Source organism: Octodon degus, unplaced genomic scaffold, assembly GCF_000260255.1.
Source record: "Octodon degus isolate 3935 unplaced genomic scaffold, OctDeg1.0 scaffold00128, whole genome shotgun sequence".
NCBI lineage: Eukaryota > Metazoa > Chordata > Mammalia > Rodentia > Octodontidae > Octodon > Octodon degus.
In genome coordinates this window covers 763,862-781,640 of record NW_004524704.1, presented here as the reverse complement: position 1 = coordinate 781,640, position 17,779 = coordinate 763,862, and the positions used below count along the sequence as shown (strand labels likewise).

At 46.1% G+C, this 17,779-nt stretch overlaps 1 protein-coding gene across 3 annotated transcripts in view; it reads left to right on the top strand.

Moving 5' to 3' along the window:
- The window catches only part of Igf2bp2 (insulin like growth factor 2 mRNA binding protein 2), a 149,554-nt gene that overhangs the window by 104,594 nt on the left and 27,181 nt on the right, over positions 1 to 17,779 (top strand). For 2 of the 3 annotated variants that reach the window (XM_004640875.2, XM_023700936.1), the window contains 4 exons: positions 8,784 to 8,832; positions 10,112 to 10,163; positions 15,383 to 15,446; positions 17,421 to 17,693. In XM_004640875.2, coding sequence (XP_004640932.1) covers positions 8,784 to 8,832; positions 10,112 to 10,163; positions 15,383 to 15,446; positions 17,421 to 17,693 — 438 coding nt within the window. The remainder of the gene's footprint in view (positions 1 to 8,783; positions 8,833 to 10,111; positions 10,164 to 15,382; positions 15,447 to 17,420; positions 17,694 to 17,779) is intronic. The other variant, XM_023700935.1, reaches the window with a different exon arrangement.

Below are 17,779 nucleotides of genomic sequence, written 5' to 3'. Positions count from 1 at the left end.
CTAATCCATCTCCCCAGGCCCTGAGATTTTGTTTTGATTTTGTCTGTTTTCTTCAGAGCACCCTTTTATGTCTCAGAGGACACTGGGGAGTTCTGTGCCTCTGAAGGCAAGCTTCCCAAAGTGCATCTGGGTAGTGAGGTTGTCCCCATTGGTCCCATGTGATCCCCGCTTCAGTTTGCACAGGTCCATGCTGCCAGGAGAGAGTGATTCTCTGAAGCCATTTACTAGTCACTGTCTCGTGATTAGGACACTGTGCAGAAAAAGGTGTTTAAAAATATTTGTTCCTGGGGCAGCCAGATAGCTCAGCGGATTAAAGCACCTGCGTAGGCAGACACAGGGGCTGAGGGTTCAATCCCCGGCCTGCTGTGCCAGCTCCACCTTTGGGGCGCACTGAGACAGGGACTGAGACTGGGCGTGGTGGCGCGTACACCTGTAATCCCAGCACTTGGGAGGCTGAAAAGCAGGAAGGATCATTAGGAGTCCAGTCTGTGTAGTGAGACCCTGTAGACCCTGTACTAAATACATTTGAAAAGAATTTTGGTCCCAAAACTGAATTTTGGTGCCTCGTGCATGCTCGTGTTTACTCACAGCAGCTAAATTCTGTAGAGACAGCCTCATTGCCAATCTTATGCATCTGGCTATGTATATGGCTGGATTTTAGTCATAAAGAATGAATTTGAGTCTTTTGTGGGAAAATGAATGGCTGTTGAGACCAGGATACTGTTAAGTCAGACCTCAGTTAAATAGCACGTGGTTTCTCCCATGTGAGAAAACCCCAGTGTCTCGGTTACTTTTCTGTCTTTGGTGAGACAAAATACCCCCAGAATTAAGGAAGGAAAGGTATCTTTAGCTCTTGATGGAAGTTTCAGTCAACACACGGCTGGCTCCAAGCCTGAGTGGCATATGGCAGAGGGCAGCAGTTCATGACGGTGGAAAACAGCAAAGAGCAAAGGGAGGAAGTGCAGCTGCGGCTTCCAGCCAGTCCGACTCCCTTCCTTCCATGCTGACAGCGAAGCCTGGAGCAGAGTGGAGGTCCTCAGGGAGTAGCACTCTCTGTCCTTCCTCGGTTCCCTTTATATCCCTTAAGTGCTGAGTCACTCCGGGGTGGGCCCTGAGTCCTGGGGAGGGGCCTCCGTGTCCTGGGAAATGTTGAGCAGATTTAGTGAAGCTTTTAACTTCTAAAGTTAACACAAGGTGTCGACCACTACACCCAGTTATAAATGGCATAGAATAAAAACAAACTTTTTGGAATAGGGGAAGGGACCGCAGATAGAGGAGGAATGATGAGAGCAAAAACAATCGAGGTGTGTTGTATAGATGTACCAACACCCCCAAATGAACTAAATATAATGTATTGCAAGTATATACAATTTTAAAAAGAAGATATTTATTTCCCAGAGGGGGACAAAAAAGTAAAAGTACAAGGTAGGAAAGGGAAAGGAATTGGATCAAGCAGCCATCTGTATAATTTATTAAAATTAGCAAGCTCTAAGGATTGTCAAGGTCAACATTGTCCTGCCTGGTACACCCTGCAGCTGTATGAGGGCCTTCCTGCGTTGCTCACTGCTGGACAGAGGTGCTTAGCCCAAGACCTAAAGCCAAGTGCTTGGCCTGGGACAGTTGTCCAGTGAATATCTGTTAAATGAATTTTGCTAGGTTTTTAGTGTAAGCTTAGCGATCATCCTGAAATCCAGAATCAGATAAAATCTCTGTTAACCTCCAGTCAAAACAAGGAAGTCATGCTCCGCGACCTGACTCAGGGGCATCCAGGAGGGGCAGCGCTGCTTGCCAGGACTGCGTAGGGGAAAGAGTACCCTTATGGAGGAGGAGGGTGTGAACCAGCCGCCCTTCCCTCCCTTCCCCTGCCCATTTAGGGCTTAGGGATTATATTAGAGTTGAATTTAACTTTCTTTAATTACCATCTTTATCTGATTAATCTTAATTATAGATAATGAATTAAGGGCCATAGAAGAGTAATTAATCACTTCTGTACTAGAAACTTTAGCACAGCAGAAGAAAAACATTTAAATATGCTTTCAGCCCTTGCTGTGTTTAGACCACAAACAGCAGAGGTAGGTAGTGGGCGTGAGATTAGGGGCACACAACAAACACGGCCTTTTGTCTCAGAGTTGCCCCTCTCAAGTCCAAGTGCATGGCTGTACTTAGGTACATGTGAGTTTCCTAAGCCCTTCTGAAGATCAGCCGTGAGCGGTTCGCTTCTCCGTCACTTTACGGTAATCCTTATTTGGAGGAGGGTTCTCACACTCTTGCTCCACATGGGGCTTGACAGAGCTGGCTTGAGCCGGTGATAAACAGAACAGTGAATCCACCACCTCTGGTCAGCTCTCCTAGAGTTGCTGGTTTTGAACAGAAGTTAGTGAGGTTGGTGCTGAGAGCAAAAGCGGGACGTCTGTTCCCAAGATGCATTTCCCCAGGACTTGCCCATGGGACACACCCGTGAAACTCATCCGAAACACTTACTTGAAATGCCAATTGTATTGATGAGTTGGCACTTCCACTGCAGCAAGTTAAGGACAGCATACCACTAGGTAGCTAATGATGCTCAGATAATGGACACATGAACTTGTCATTGGGTGGGATGTGGGGGGTGAGGGTAGGGGAGAACTTTGACAGACAAGGAGAAGGTTGGGTTTGGCTGTCACTAGTGATTTAGTTGCTTCCCTGAGTAGCCCTAGGACCCAGTTAAGGGTAGCACAGGATGTCCTTTGTATAGAATGTCCACAGGTTTTAAGAAGAACTTCCAAAACGGAGAAGGAAATAACTAAGTGGAATGATCTCAGAAAGAGAAGTGTGTGGCACAGCAGGATTTGACCAGCACTGTACAGGATGTTGGGACTGGGATTTTGTAGTTTCAGTCCCAGTTATGCCACAGGGGTCATTTACACAATGGCACACAGCACAGTGCTGTCATATCCATCCAAGAGGTGGCTTCGCTGTGGAAGTAGATGGGACCTATGGGTGGGCCCTGCCACAGCGTGTTCCCAGGGCCGCTTGCTGAGCTCTCCTTGCCGCCTTGCTGCTGTTCCTGCCTGAAGTGTCTCTGGGGCTCCCCGGAGCTGGGCTCCCCCAGCATAGGGGTGGGGGTGGGGGGCTGGGAGACAGGGCTGGAGTTAAGAGTTCCCAAGGTGTCTGATCAAATCTGTGCTGAATTAACTGTATATCTGAAAAACAGCATTATGCATCTCCTGTGCTTTTACTGTATTTGGGAACAGGGATGGTGATGTAGATGAGATGGTTTTTCAGTTTCATGGCGACTCCTCAATAATTACATGTGATTTTATTTCCCCAGATGACTACCTAGTTATTTTCGCAGCAAATTCTGCATCATAACGTTAGACACCTAACTTATCTGAAACCCACTCCGTTGGTGCCTCCGTTACCTCTGGGGTTCTGCAGCACAAGACAGTGGCATTTGTGGAGGGTGCTGTGAAGTATTTGTGTGTTGAAATGCCTTGGAGACCATCACCTAAGTTAGACGAGTTGGGGTTAAGTCTGTGTATTTTTTGTAGTTCTTTAAATTTGATGGTCTACACGTGTATACTGTAGTCACCAACTAACCGGAACATACGGTCAGCCAAAGTAGCCAGTTTTCGCGGCCCAGGTAGAGGCCGTGGGCATCGTTCCCCCCTTTCCGGGTCGTGTGCAGAGCTGCCTGGCTTTCTGGCCCAGACACAGAGCTCGCTTGCCTATGGCAGAGAGCAGAAGCCCTGGATTCCTGAAAGCAATGGGGAAGACACCGGGTGCTTTTATAGTAAAGAGCGCCCTTCACTTGACTTCAGGTCTTAGTCTGCTTTCAATTAAAAATGAAAAACAAAAATCAAAGTGTGCTCCTACTGTTCTTCACTTCCTTTTTCTTCTTCTTTCCTCTCTTCCTTCCTTTCTTCCTTCCTTTCTTCCTTCCTTTCTTCCTTCCATTTTTAGTGCTGGAGATGGGAACCAGATCTTTGTGAGTGCCAGGCCGGAGCTGTGGTAGCCCCGGCCCTTCTCGCCCTATAGGGTAGACCATGGGGGGCGAGGGCTTCATCCTGGCACCTGATACACTCCAGGGCCAGGAAGGGGGCTTTGGACGTGTAGACAGGAAGCCATTCCACAGGGCAGGAGTAACTGGTCCTCAGCGTGCTTTAGAAAGTCTCTGCGGCCAAGGGAGGGATGGACAGGAGGGGAGCAGGCCGAGGCCGGCCAGGAGATGGCCATCCTGCAGTAGGGCAGGGAGGATGGGAAACACCATTGACATATTTTGTTAGAAGCATGATTTTTTTTCTTAAGATAAAGGAAGTGTAAAATAGAGAGTAGTACAGAAGGAATTAAAAAAAAAAAAAAAAAAGGAAGTGTGGAATTACTTTTTCTCGTTACGGGACAAAGAATTATTTTCTTACAACCAGTCACTTTCCTCACGTTGTGGAAGCTTGGCTTTCCTGAAGCAGGTTACACTTCGGTGGATTTCAAAGATCCACGCTTCTCATTTGAGACTGAGCAGGTTCCTTCTCTGAGGGAAGGACAAAAGAGCTCCCTCCGCCCACTCTGCTGACTCCCTGGCAGGGGAGAAATCCACAGCTCGCCTTCCTGGGCGTTGGGAGGGTCTCACCCTGTCGGACCACAGGCAGCCCTGGGAGTGCTTTCTCAAGTGCTGGGGTTTCATGTTCTCCCAGTATGTCCTTAAGCTCCTACCAAATGGTAGACCAGTGGGCAGGGAGCACTTCTAGAGGAAACTGCCAGGGCACGGGCAGCAGCCTCAGATAAACACCTACAGTGTGGGTGAGCCGGGAGAGAATCACAAGTGCCTGCTCTGCCTGGAGAAGTTCTGAAAGGCTCTCAAGGGTCGGGGTGTGCAGGGCCTTGAAGCCCACACAGGGTTAGGGGAAGGGCCTCCCAGGCTTCAAGGAGGAGGCGGCTGCCCAGAACTTGCAGGGGAGTCAGCAGCTCTCCAAGGCCCCGCCCACTCCTGACCCTGACAGTCCTGCTCGGTGGACCTTGCAGGTGCCGGGTTCTGCTGCCTTGAGCCCTGTCTCCTGTCCATTCTTGGCTCTGTTTCTTCCTTTCTGTCCCGATTTAGGATCAGAGGTACAGCAGTCACGCTTTTAGAGCTTGTTTTCCTAAGTGTGTTGCTTAGCACCAGAGCTTCTTGCGTCCTGGCTACCAGATGAATTGCCTGAAGTGCCGCGGGAGATACCATGGTTGAGCTCAGGGTGCACAGTAACCTGCCCTGAGCAGTTTCCCTGCGTTTGCACTTTGAAGAAGGATTTGTCAAGTACACACTCTGTGAAGTAAGACAGCAAGAGCGCCTAGTTATGGAAGAGGGAGGAATTGCCGCTCTTGTTGCTGCCCCTGCCAGTCACTCCTTTATATTTAGCACGTTGTAGGATACTTAAAATAAACCTTCTGTGTTCATTAAACAACTCTAGAAGTTTTAACTGTGTTTTAAAGCAAGTAAAATAAGATATGGATATATTCCTTTTTAAAAAAAAAAAAACAAGTAAGATAGTAGTTAAAAGTACCCTTTTAGCAACTAGATCAGCTTATGACTTTTTCTGTACATTTACATATATGCAGATTTAATACCACAGTCTGGGTTTATACTTTTAAAAAGCAAGATCACTACATTTATAATTAACTCTTCTGGTAACAGCATACCTTGGAGTGCTTCGTGCACAGTACACGTCGTTCCGCTTCATCTTTACAGCTGTATGGCATTGTGATTATGGTTACATTATGCTTTGTGTTATGGTAGATTGTTTGCAGTCCATATCTTTTATAAATAATGCTACAGTAGCTAGCTATGTTGAGTTGTGCACATGCATAACTGTGCATGCTTTACTGTGAGTTTTGAACCACAAATTCTTTTTTTTTTTATGCATTTTTTAGTACAGGATCTGCAGGGTTCCACTTTGTAGATCGGACCTGTAGTGATCCTCCTGTTTTCAGCCTCCCAAGCACTGGGATTACAGGCATGCACCACCTTGCCCAGTCTGAATTACCATCGCAGCACACCCCAAGGGTGGGGCTGGCACAGCAGGCTGGGGATCAAACCCTGGCTACCGCACTGTGCCTAAGCAGGTGCTTTAGTCCACTGAGCTATCTGGCCAGCCCTTATACCATAAACTCTTGGTTACCACTGGAGTTGATTTTATATTTGGAAATAACAAAATGTATTGCTTTAGGAATACTCCATTTTCTTTTAAACTTCTGATGCCTTTTCTAATAAGCTTCCATTGAAAATTTCCACGTAGCCACCATATGGAACACTGTCAGCAGTTCTATTATGAGCCCCTTCCAAAGGCTGTGTCAGAAAACAGCCTCGTGGTATAGAGCTATAAATGCATTCTTGGTGGTTCTTTTCTCTTTTCTACTATGATAAAAGCTTAGAGGTTGTCAGCCATATGTGGACCGCAAGTTTAAGCCTCACCCGGCTGAGTCAGCGAGATCCTGTGTCAGAATATGAAATAAAAAGGACTGGGGATGTAGCTCAGTGTGAAGCCCCCAGGGTCGTTCCCAGTGCCAAGGAGGTTCTGCAGTGCAGTCTGGAAGTCATTAAAACAGCCCTAGTGAAGAAGGAGGACATTTGCAGTTTTAAAAATAAAACAGAACTGTATAGGGGTCAACACCAGAAGGAAGCCTGCCCTTTGCAGTCATAATAAGGATCGAAGCTGAGTGTGGTAGTGCACACAGTCCCAGTGCTCTGAGAGGCGGAGGCGCCAGGATCACAAGTTTGAGCCCAGCTGGGGAGCTTTGGGAGGCCCTCGCTCAAGATTTAAAAAAAAGAAAAGAAAAGGCATCTGGAGATGTAGCTTACAATGATGGACCTAAGATCAGTGCCAAGTTCTATACACAGAAAAGATCTGAGAAAAAAGGAGTTCTTAATTTACTTCATTGTTTCTGGGTTCTTCTGTCTCTACCTTTCTCGCCTCCTCGCTCTGCGCAAATTGCAGCATTGTTCTCTGGGGTTGTTGCCCAGATTGAAGCCATGGGGAAGAGGGAGGCTGTGCTCAGCCCCTGGTGGGAGCGGCGAGCCCAGCAGGAAGCACATGGGGCCAGGGCCGCAGTGGGCGCTGGGCTCTTCTTGGAGAACCCGGTGAGTGCCCGGAATCTCTGTCCTGCTCTTCAATGGAACCTCCTACCTGACCTCTCTAACTGCTGACTGTGGCTTCTCTCCAGGCCCTACCATGTTAACAAAAGATAGGATGACTCTTAGTTTTACATTCTAATTATTTTTCTGTCTAATTTTAATGTTTGCATAAGAAAGCATCTAAATCAGTCAAGACTGCCAAGCAGCAGGATGTCTTGGTGAAAGCCTCAGAATAGAAGGACAGGGAATGCTCAAATGTCCATTGATAGGGTGTGGGCTAAACGGATGCAGAGGCGCCCATATGAGGTGAAATAGATGAGGAAACGGGCCACCAGGAGAGAAGGGCAGGGGTGGCGCAGCAGGATGCAAGGAGTATGTAAGGTATCCAGAGGTTTCTGTAAGAAAGGGGGATTTCTGTTTATATTTACATAGAGAAAACTTAAGGTAGCTGGACATACTGGCATACATTTAGAATCCTAGCACTCTAGGATGTTGAAGCAGGAAGATAGCCAAATTCAAACCTAGCTGGGCAACTTAGTGACCTAGCAAGTTTGGTATTTAGCTCAGTGCAAAGGCTCTAGGTTCAGTCCCAAGCACCAAAAACCAAAAATGCCCAATCAACTTAAAGGATACACATAGAAAGAATAAAAGTACTTCTGGTGGAAGGGAGGAAGCCCTCGTGGCCTTTTTGAATTACGTAATTTTGAATTGCGACTCTATTACCTATTCAGAAATACAACTAATATTTAAGTGAAGTTTTACCTCAGTGGACAAGAAGCACCCAAGATCTGACATTAATTTTTTAATTTTATTTATTTATTTGTGTGTGTGTGTGGCCAGCTCAGCCCACCAGGGGGCGGGGCTGGCTGGCATGTGGTGCTGGGGGATTGAACCGCGGTCCCTGTGCTTTGCTAAGCTTGTTCTAAGTAAGTGCTTTAGACCACTGAGCCATCTCACCAGCCCCAGATCTGACATTAATTGCCAACATGTGATTTCCTCTGTCACACTAGAACCTGCTACCCTTTACGGTGGCACCATTGGCAGGACTGTGTGTTTTGAGTGGATAATTCCACAAACAGAACCTATACAGTGACTTAAAGTATAACTACCTTGGTAGGAAACTGAAAAGGCAAATCTGTATTTAAATTGTCTCTTTAGCTTGCCAGGGTTTCTTAGAAACCACCCCCCACCTCCACCCCCCGTAGCTGAAAACTCGAAGCATGGTGCTCATTCTGCACAGTAGGAATCTTCTCGGATGTCTTGGTAAATACAGGTAGTCCTCGTTGAATGACCGACGTGTTTAATGGCTCGATTGAAGACTGCATCTTGGTTTTGGTACAGTACACCTTATTGATTCAGTACCATAATTTTTGCTGAGCGTACTGCATCGTACAGCACTAGAATTTTATGCTCTGTTACCCATGACAGTACTGCATGTAAGAGCTGCAAATAAGAGCAGAGTCATGAGGTGGAGTTTCCTTTGACGTGTTCTTTGTTCTGAGTGTTGCAATGTGCATACTTCGCTCTCACTTAGTGAGCAGTTCATTTAATGACCTCTTTGCAGGACTAGAACTCAGTCATTCATGAGGAACATCTGTAGGGAGAAGGTAGACTCAGCTAGTCTTAGGCCTGTTCTCGTTATTTGCTGAAATTGACGTCCTGGAGAGAATGTGACAGAGTCTGATTTTTATCTTTACAGGAGCAGGAAAATTCAGATTCGAAACATCCCTCCGCACCTACAGTGGGAGGTAAGCCGACAGCACTTGTACTGGGTTACCGCGACAGCCTCCTGTTGCTTAGCTCCCTTTCACGGTTAGGAGTTAGAGACCCTTAGACTTCTCTGCAGAGCTTTTGGGTCCTGGCTCGTGCCTTTTCAGTGCCCTGGTGTAGTGATCTCTCGGGAGTTTCGGTTTGTCTGTCTTTGTTGTTAGGTAGAATAAGCTTTGGCCTCTCACAGGCTTCTCCAGTACTAGGCTACCAAGCACCGACAAGTAGGCTGGGAAACAAAGTGTTCACCTGGTCTGTAATTTTTAACCTCATGATTTGGTTTGGTAAAACATTCTTTAATCTTTCCAAATGATGACTCAGAAAAAGAATCAATGAAAAACCAACAGATAAAGTGCTTTGTTATTTTGAGCAGCTTTTTTGTTTGTTTTTAGTTGCTCACAGTAACAGTTAAGATACACTTTCAAAGCTGTAGAACGACTTCCAAGAGTATTATCTTAATATATAAAATAAGATTGAATGCAGGGAGTGGCCTTATTACGTTAAAAACAAACTATCCTGTGTTTTATTGCCCAACCCAAAAGAAATGAAATATCCTGAAACGAATGTTGTTTCTTAACATTTTTGTTACTGTACCAAATTTTTGTTGTTGTTGTTATGGAAAGTTTGAAATGTATACATCCCATTACTTTGTAAAATAAGGGAATCCCTAGAGGAAGGTGAAGAAAGAATCACCCAGGAAGGAGAAGTGAGCCTTAGCTGTTGTTCTGCTTCTCCTTTCAAGAGCAGTTGGTGAGTTCCAGCCCTCATGGCGAACGTGAATTCCACGATGTTTTCTTAGTGAGAACGTGAATTCCACGATGTTTTCTTAGTGAACAGATGACGTAGGGACCAGTAAGCAAACAGAAGTCCTGTGTGCATGCTCAGTTATGTCACAGAAGACAAGAAGTATCATTTTTTATGTTTCTATTTTTTATTTTTTGAATCAGGGTCTTGCTACACAGCTCAGATTCATAGTGATCCTCCTGTCTCAGCCTCCTCAGTGCTGGAATCCCAGGGATGTGCCACCAGGCCTGGTTCCAGGGCTGGGGTGGGGCCGGCACAGCACAGGGTACCAGGAATCCATCTTGGGACCTTGTGCTTGCCAAGTTCTCTCCCCAGCCCTGAAGTATCATTTTTATTAAATTGTTCCTATACTTGCCCTTGTTCTGCTTTAATTGATTTGCTGGGGGATAGCACTGGTTTGTTTCTGCTGACTGTGATCTTTCTTTCCCCTTCTGACACTGAAGCTTCCTTTTACAGGTACTGGATGGACTTCTGGCTCAGTACGGGACAGTGGAGAATGTGGAGCAAGGTAATAAGGGAGGAAACTGGCTCACCAAGTTACTCTTAATGGTCTGGGGTCAGCGCTAAGAAAAAATGGTAAATTTCGTATTTCTTTGAAATACGCTTCCCAGAGCACATGTCTGAGTTCCTGTGTGTGCGAGACGTCTGCATCTGTATCTGTGTGTCCCTATAGCTCAGTTTTTAAGGAACAACAACAGAAATACTGGACAAACACTGTCGGGCTGGGGAGAGCTCAAGTCACTTGGGAGTCTGTGGCTTTACACTGCTGCTGTCTGTCTTTTCCTGGCCAAGAAACACAGATCCCTGATGTCTTGGATTGAGAGTTTCCCAGGCAGTGGGACCCGATAGCAGGAAGGTTTTGGAGTGCTCGGAACAAAGCAGAATCCCAGGAGTCACCGTAGACCTCCCACGGCTGTGGGGAGAGCTCACGAGTCAAGCATTGTGGAGTATTTCTGTGTGTATTGACACCTGAAAACTGTTCTGCAGAACAGCGCTGCAGATGCCCAGAAATGACCTGCTCTTCTTTGGGTCTCTCTCATTAGTAACCTCCAAAGCATGAAACAGCACTTTTAAAAGGTAGGGGAGCTACCAGAAGAGTGGATCTGCACAAGTAGACGTCTGATGGGAAAGGCAGTAACGCAGCTGTCTTAATCACTCTTCTCTCATTGCCGAGACCAAATACAGACACCTGAAATGTAGCTCAAAGTTAGAAGTCTCAGTCCGTAATGGGCTGACCCCACGGCAGAGTGGTGACACATGGCAGGGGGGCAACCATTTGTGGCGACAGACGACAGCAAAAGCAAGAAAGACAGAGATAAGCAAGCCTCTTTCTGTCCTTTATCCAGTCCACCAAGATTAGCTTGGTGCCAGCGCAGTCAGTGGACGGATCCAGCGGTCGCCCACCCTTATCCCAGCGCCCCTAATCCCAGCATTGTACTGTGAAGCAGTCATACCCTCTAGCCCGAGCCACCTCCAAAACAGCCCTGTCCAAGACTTCATGAGGCCTTGGGGGACATCCAGACACAGACCATCACAGTGACAGAGATTATTTTTACCTTACCTAGAAAGTAGAATGAAGGTTTGGTAACTAAGAGTCCCTGGAAAAATCATTCATCCTCGCTGACTGATTTTCCACATGTGTAAAATGGGGCAAATAATCCCTTCCCTTCCTGTGTCTCACTGAACAGTACCACCCAAAGAGCACCTATAGAAAGTACTTATAGACAGTGGAGTCCTGAGTAATCTTAAGAGACTTACTGTAAAGGTTCACTAGGGAAAAAATTAATGAAAAACCCATTTTCTCCTACAATTTGTTCTATCTACTAGTATAATTAATATAATTGTTTTAAAACCGTAATTATTCGGATGTTTTCCATGCCATACATATTAAAAATATTACCACGCAGCTTCATACTGCTGCCTGCCTGTGTCATAGGTGAAGTACAGAAGCTCAGAAAAGAGGCGTCTTGTCCATTCTTATTCCCCTCCCCATTCATCGATCGGGGTGGCCTGACAGACGTGGACCTCCAGCTGACCAGCTAAGGCCACGTAATGAACGCTGGAGAGTGGTGTACAAGGGAAGGCAGTTCACCCTCCAGGGCGCTTGCGCCTGCCCTCCCGTGGCCTCCCAGGTGCAGAGGAGAAGCAGGAAGCCACTGTTCCATCCATTGTAGTGAATGTTTCCTGATCCAGCAGGAAAATATGGTCGGTAGCTTTAGGAAACCTTCCAGCTTTCATGTCCAGCAGAGTAAGGTATTTGAGTGGAGCTCAGCTTGCTCCAGAGTCAAGGAACTGCCTGATTTCCCAAAGACAGGATCTGGGAGGAACAGAGGCCGTGACTAAGAAGGGAGAACACAACCAGAGAGTCCCAGCACCTGAGCGGGTAGCGTCGTTCAGGAGGCGCGGGCCTGGCCTCCTCCAAGCGTCTGAGCCCACAGCCCCATCCACAGCCCTCAGAGCACGGTGGGAAACATCGGTAGCATTCGTGATTCCGCCCTGGGTGAGGAGGGCTGGGGACACATGTCTCGTTGTGCACCGTGAGGACCTCTGGCTACCTGTGAATTAGCAAAAGGAAAGCTCTGGCTGCAGCCTAGGCTGGGCTCAGCATGTGTGACTGCAGGTCTCCCAGGCGGTGTGTCCCCTGAGGACTGTGTCCTCTTTCATCCCCTTAAAGGCTGAAGCTCCCAGATATTACTGGACAAACAGTATTTTTATCCTGAAGGTCTTTAACTTTTTTAGGGTCCCAGATCCCTTTGAGAAACACAAGGAAATTATAAATGTTAATTATAAGTAATAAGTAATACATAAATAACATGTAATATAATAATCAAAGAATATTTGCATTTCCACCAGTTGGAATATGGGGGAGGGATAAGGATTTAGAGAATCCTGAAACGCAAGCATCGACCCAGGGTTAACAGTCCCTATTTTTAAGGTGTCCAAAGGAAAGTAGCTTTATTATAATTTTCTTCAGTTGGGCCAAGGAAACAGCTCAGTGGCACAATGCCTGTCTGGAAAGCACATGGTCCAGAGTTCGAATCCCAGTACTCACACCCACTAAAATTTTTTTTTTTTCTTGAGTGATCTTTAACTTAATGTCATTTATTCCAACTCTCCCAACAGCTTATCTTCTTGTAGAGTTGGGGGTTGTACCTAGACCACTGAGCACACTAGCCAAGTTCTCTTCCACTGACCTCAGGCCCAGCAGCTTGTTTGAAGGGAAGATGTGCTGTAGTCATGTCTGTTTGGGGAACAAATATTTTTAGTTTAAATTTACTAATTCAAAGAGAGAAAATTTTAACTGGAGAATTATTCATGTATGTATTTGTTCACTTTTGGGGGCTGGAGATTGAATGCAGAGAACTCTCAGCTAATCCCCAGCCCTTTTAAGTTTATTTTCAGACAAGCTCCTGCTCAGTCCCTCAGGCTGGCCTTGAGCTTAGTGTCGTCCTCAGTGGGCCCCCCAGGTAGCTCCCACTGGGTGGGAAGTTTTTAAATTTCTAACTGTAAAAAAAGGCTGACAATTGACCGGTAGACCAGCTCACAAGGGTGACCCATTATTGGCTAATTTTGAAGTTCACATGTTTTTCCTTTCAGTCGAGTTATTTGGAATTGTCCGTTTTCTGGCTGTAGTTAATTACATTTAACTCGCAGATAGAACGTTCAATCAAGTGGAAACAGAAAGAGCACTCGTTGGACCTTCTGAATGAATGAAGGCGCAAAGCACTTTCCTAAAACGATGATTACCAAAGGCAGGAGGTGGAGGGCTTGGGAGATGTGCTTTAGGGGAAGTAAACCTTGTTAGAAGGAGTAAGACCGAGAAAGTACGTCCGTCATGTTGGCCCCAAGTACAGCGTGTGCCTGAGAACGGCTGAGCGTTCTCACCGAAGGAAGTAACGCATGGGGCAGCGCATGCAGGTAGCTCCAGCCATTCCACGATGTACATGTTTATCAAGACATAATGTATGCTATAAATACAAGCAGTTTTATGTCAATTAATAATTCTAGTGTGTACAATTGGAACATTTTCTTATTTTGCATTTCAATTATTATTTTTATTTATTTATTTTCAGAACTGGGGATTGAACTCAGGCCCTTGTGCTTGCCATGCAAGCGCTTTTTCCATTGAGCCATCTCCCTGGCCTTTTTTTTTTTTTTTGAAGAATAAAAACAAGAGCAAAAACAAATAGCAGAAACAAAAACAGAAACGGGACAACATATAGGGGAATATACATTAGAAGTTTTCAAAACAAGAAGGTCAGGGAGATAGCTCAGTAGGATAAGTGCTGGCCTGGCAAGCGCAAGGGCCTGAGTTCAATCCCCGGTTCCGGGGGGGGGGGGGGAGCTAGTTAACAATAGTTGTTATATTATCTATTTTTGTCATCAGATCTGTTGCTCAGATTAAATAGTTATGCAGGATTGGACAAATAATGGTTAGCACTTGCTTTTAAGAAACCTTTTCCTATTTTCTTGTCTTTACTTTTTTTTCTTTAAATTTCATTTTATTTTGAAGAGCAAAAACAAATAGAAAAAAAAGAAACAGGGTAACATACAATACATATGTTATAGATGTTCAAAACAGGAATAGCTAATTAACAATGGTTGTTACCTATCTTTATCCTCAAATCTGTTGCTCAGATTAACAGATATAGTTATGCAGCCATTTACTTTCAAATTGAGAACACCATGAAATTTAAATCCATGTTTTAGTAGTGGTGCAATAAATTGCTCCAAGCCAGGGCCAGTAAGATAACTGAGCAGACTAAGCGCCTGCTTAGGCAAGCCAGGGACTGGGGTTCAATCCCCCAGACTACATGGTGTACCGACCCCAACCCCAGGCGCGCTGAGCTGGCACCCAAGACTGGGCGTGGTGGCACGTGCCTGTAATCCAGCGCTGGGGAGGCTGAAAGCAGGGTGATCACTATGAGTCTGAGCTGCATAGTGAGACTCTGTATCAAACACATTTTAAAAATAAATAAATAAAATACTTTAAAAAAAATAAATTGCTCCAAGCCAAGCAAGTTGGCACACACCTGCAGTCCCAGCCCTCTACAAGTTTGAAAGAGGAAGATCTCAAGTTCAAGCCCAACCTGGACACGTTAGTGTCCTAGTAAGACCTTGTTTTGGCATTAAGAGCTGGGGATGTGGCTCTTATGGAAAGGCTTTGGGTTCAGTCCCCAGTCCACCAGTACATAAGTACGTATCTATCAAAACATCTAGGGAAAGCAGCCTCAAGACATGCATTAAAAAGCATCTTCTTTTATCCACTTTTTCTTTCATGATTTTAGCCTAAAGAAGTAATTCAAAAGAATACAAAATCAAATGAGGTTTTGTGACAGGTGACTTTTGGCAATAGTAGTTGGAACAGCAAATGCTGGGACAACAGTTTTGCCCTTGGAGGGGGCTCGGCAAAGCATGGCACATTTGTTCACTGCAGATCTACGGAGAATTAAAGATGAGATGACCAAGAAAGTAGATATGCATAAATATTCATGCCAGAGTCTTCATAGAATAATGAAAAGTATCACTCTGTGTTAATATATGCAGTCGGTTACAAATGTGCTACATACGCTTGATCGCAGATTACTGTGAATGACAGGAGTAGAATCTCAACTACAGAATTCAGGCATTTTGGGCGTGCCTCTCAAAGTCCATGTGTCTGCCCTGGGCCACAGGGGGTAGAGGGAGTGACAGCTTTCTTTAACACAGCTTTTGCTTGTTTCCTAGTCAACACAGACACAGAAGCTGCCGTCGTCAATGTCACGTATGCAACAAGAGAAGAGGCAAAGATGTAAGTGGGTTCAAGCTCATTTCCTTTCCAGTTGACTTCCGGTATCCCACGGGGTCCTGTGTTCGTAAGCTCTTTCTGGAAAGCCCCACAAGGCTGATGGTGGCCCCTCTGACCGTATCAAGGAGCTGTGTAGCGCCCGAGGTACTTAGATACATTGGGATAGACCCAGGACGTTGCTGCCGCCTTTGTCATGTCAGTGGAGCACCAGCGCTCCTGTGCCAGAGTGTTTGCTGGGCAGAAGAGATTCATCTTGAAGAACGTTGGGCTTTGGCCGCCTCCGGACCAAGGTGGAGGCCCCGTCTTAGCGCCACTGGCTCCGTGACTCCTTGTCTTCTAGACCTCGCTTCGGCAACCACTTGCAGATCCTTTCACCTGGAGGTTCCTCTGTGCTCCATGAGGGGGGCGTATGAGCCCTTTTCTCTCCATGCTTGTTGGAAAAAGGCTGCAACATCAATTTTTCCCATGTGCAGCACTGAGAAAAGGGCCCACCTCAGCGCAGCAGTGGGGTGAACTGTCTCGGAGTCGGACAGAGCTGCGGTTCTTTCCTTCTGTCCCCATTCTCTTCCTAATCCAAGTTTATTACTACCCTGTTTCACTAGTGGCTAATTTTCAGTTTAGCTGTTAACAACTATGGGATTTCTTTCTGTGGGAGGTCCTTAAAGTACCCCTCAAGTCTTCATTACCAAACCACAGCTGCAAGTGGTCGTGCTGTGGGTGTGTCATAACCCTGGTTGCGAGTGGTTTGGGTTTTTTTGGTGGAACTGGGGATTGAACTCAGGCCCTTGCACTTGCCAGGCAAGGGCTTTTTCTACTGAGCCATCTCCCCGGCCCTGATTGTGTGTTCTTGCCAGGGCTATAGTTGTCCTTCTTGTATAAGTTTCCAACACACATAAAGACACACTTCACCCCATTCCAATGTCAACACATTTCAAAAAGTTAATTTCGCATTGAAACCAACAACTCACTGTGGCAGGCCAAAGTGTCCAGTTGCCCCTTTGGTGACTTCTGCACATGCTGTTCTGTTGCTTGGGCTGTCGATTGTACTTTCCTATGTCGGTAGCAGTTTTTAAATTACAGTGCTCTGTGCTTTGGAAGACTGGGGACCCAGATGCTTCCTTTAAAACTCCTATGGAAGGGCCGGGGAGATGGCTCAGCCTGAGTTCAATCCCCAGTTCTGCAAAAAAAAAAAACAAAACAAACAAACAAAAAACCTCCTATGGAAAATAAGTGTTGAAATCCTCCAGAACATCACTGGGCAGCACCTAAGAATAAGGACAGAATTCAGTATTCTTTGACTCAGTAGTTCTACTAGGAATCTATCCTGCTTGTGGAGTTGTAGTTGTGGAGCTGCCCACAGAGACGCTGTGTGTCACTGGAAATGACTGGACACAACACACACGTGTGACAGTGGGAGATCACTTGCAAAGCCTGTTGGAATGCCAAGCCAAGACAATGTTGTGCGGCCATTGAAAATTATATCGAAGATATGTAATCATGTGGCGAGATAGAGTAGTAAGTTTTTTAAAGGTTAAAAAATACTATATACCATATTAATCCATGTTTATATTGAGGCAAGATTGAAAAGCTGTAGGACGGTTTGGGTTTTTCAATTTGCTTCTCTGTTTCTGTTTTGAATAATAGACATGAATTACACTTAGAAAAATGAATCATAACTTTATAGTGATATTGGCAGAGTTGTTGATGAGGGAGCAACAGCTTTAGATGGCTTTTTAAAAAGCAAATGCAAAGAGTTCTTTTTGAAACATGACCAAGCCCATGTGTTGTGGCTGCTTGTCTAACTGCTGGCTGCAAGCTCTGAGGAGCAAAGGTGGCACCTGTCTTACGTGGTGCTGATTCTTGGTACCTGTCAGCACGGCCACATAAACACCTGGCGAACTGCGTGAACAAGCAGGTCCTCAGCGCCATTCGCGATGCTGCTCTCTGACCAAGCTCTTCCACCCCTGCTCATTTCAGAGCCATGGAGAAGCTAAGTGGGCATCAGTTTGAGAACTACTCCTTCAAGATTTCCTACATCCCAGATGAAGAGGTGAGCTCCCCTTCGCCCCCTCAGGGAGCCCAGCGTGGGGACCACTCTTCCCGGGAGCAAGGCCACGGCCCTGGGGGCTCTTCTCAGGCCAGACAGATTGATTTCCCGCTGCGGATCCTGGTCCCCACCCAGTTTGTTGGTGCCATCATCGGAAAGGAGGGCTTGACCATAAAGAACATCACTAAGCAGACCCAGTCCCGGTACGTGCCTCCGGGGCTTCCTTTACTTTTTTTGAGGGGTCCCCTGTGCTGGTGGGTCTCAGGCACCCTCAGGTCACTATGGGGGC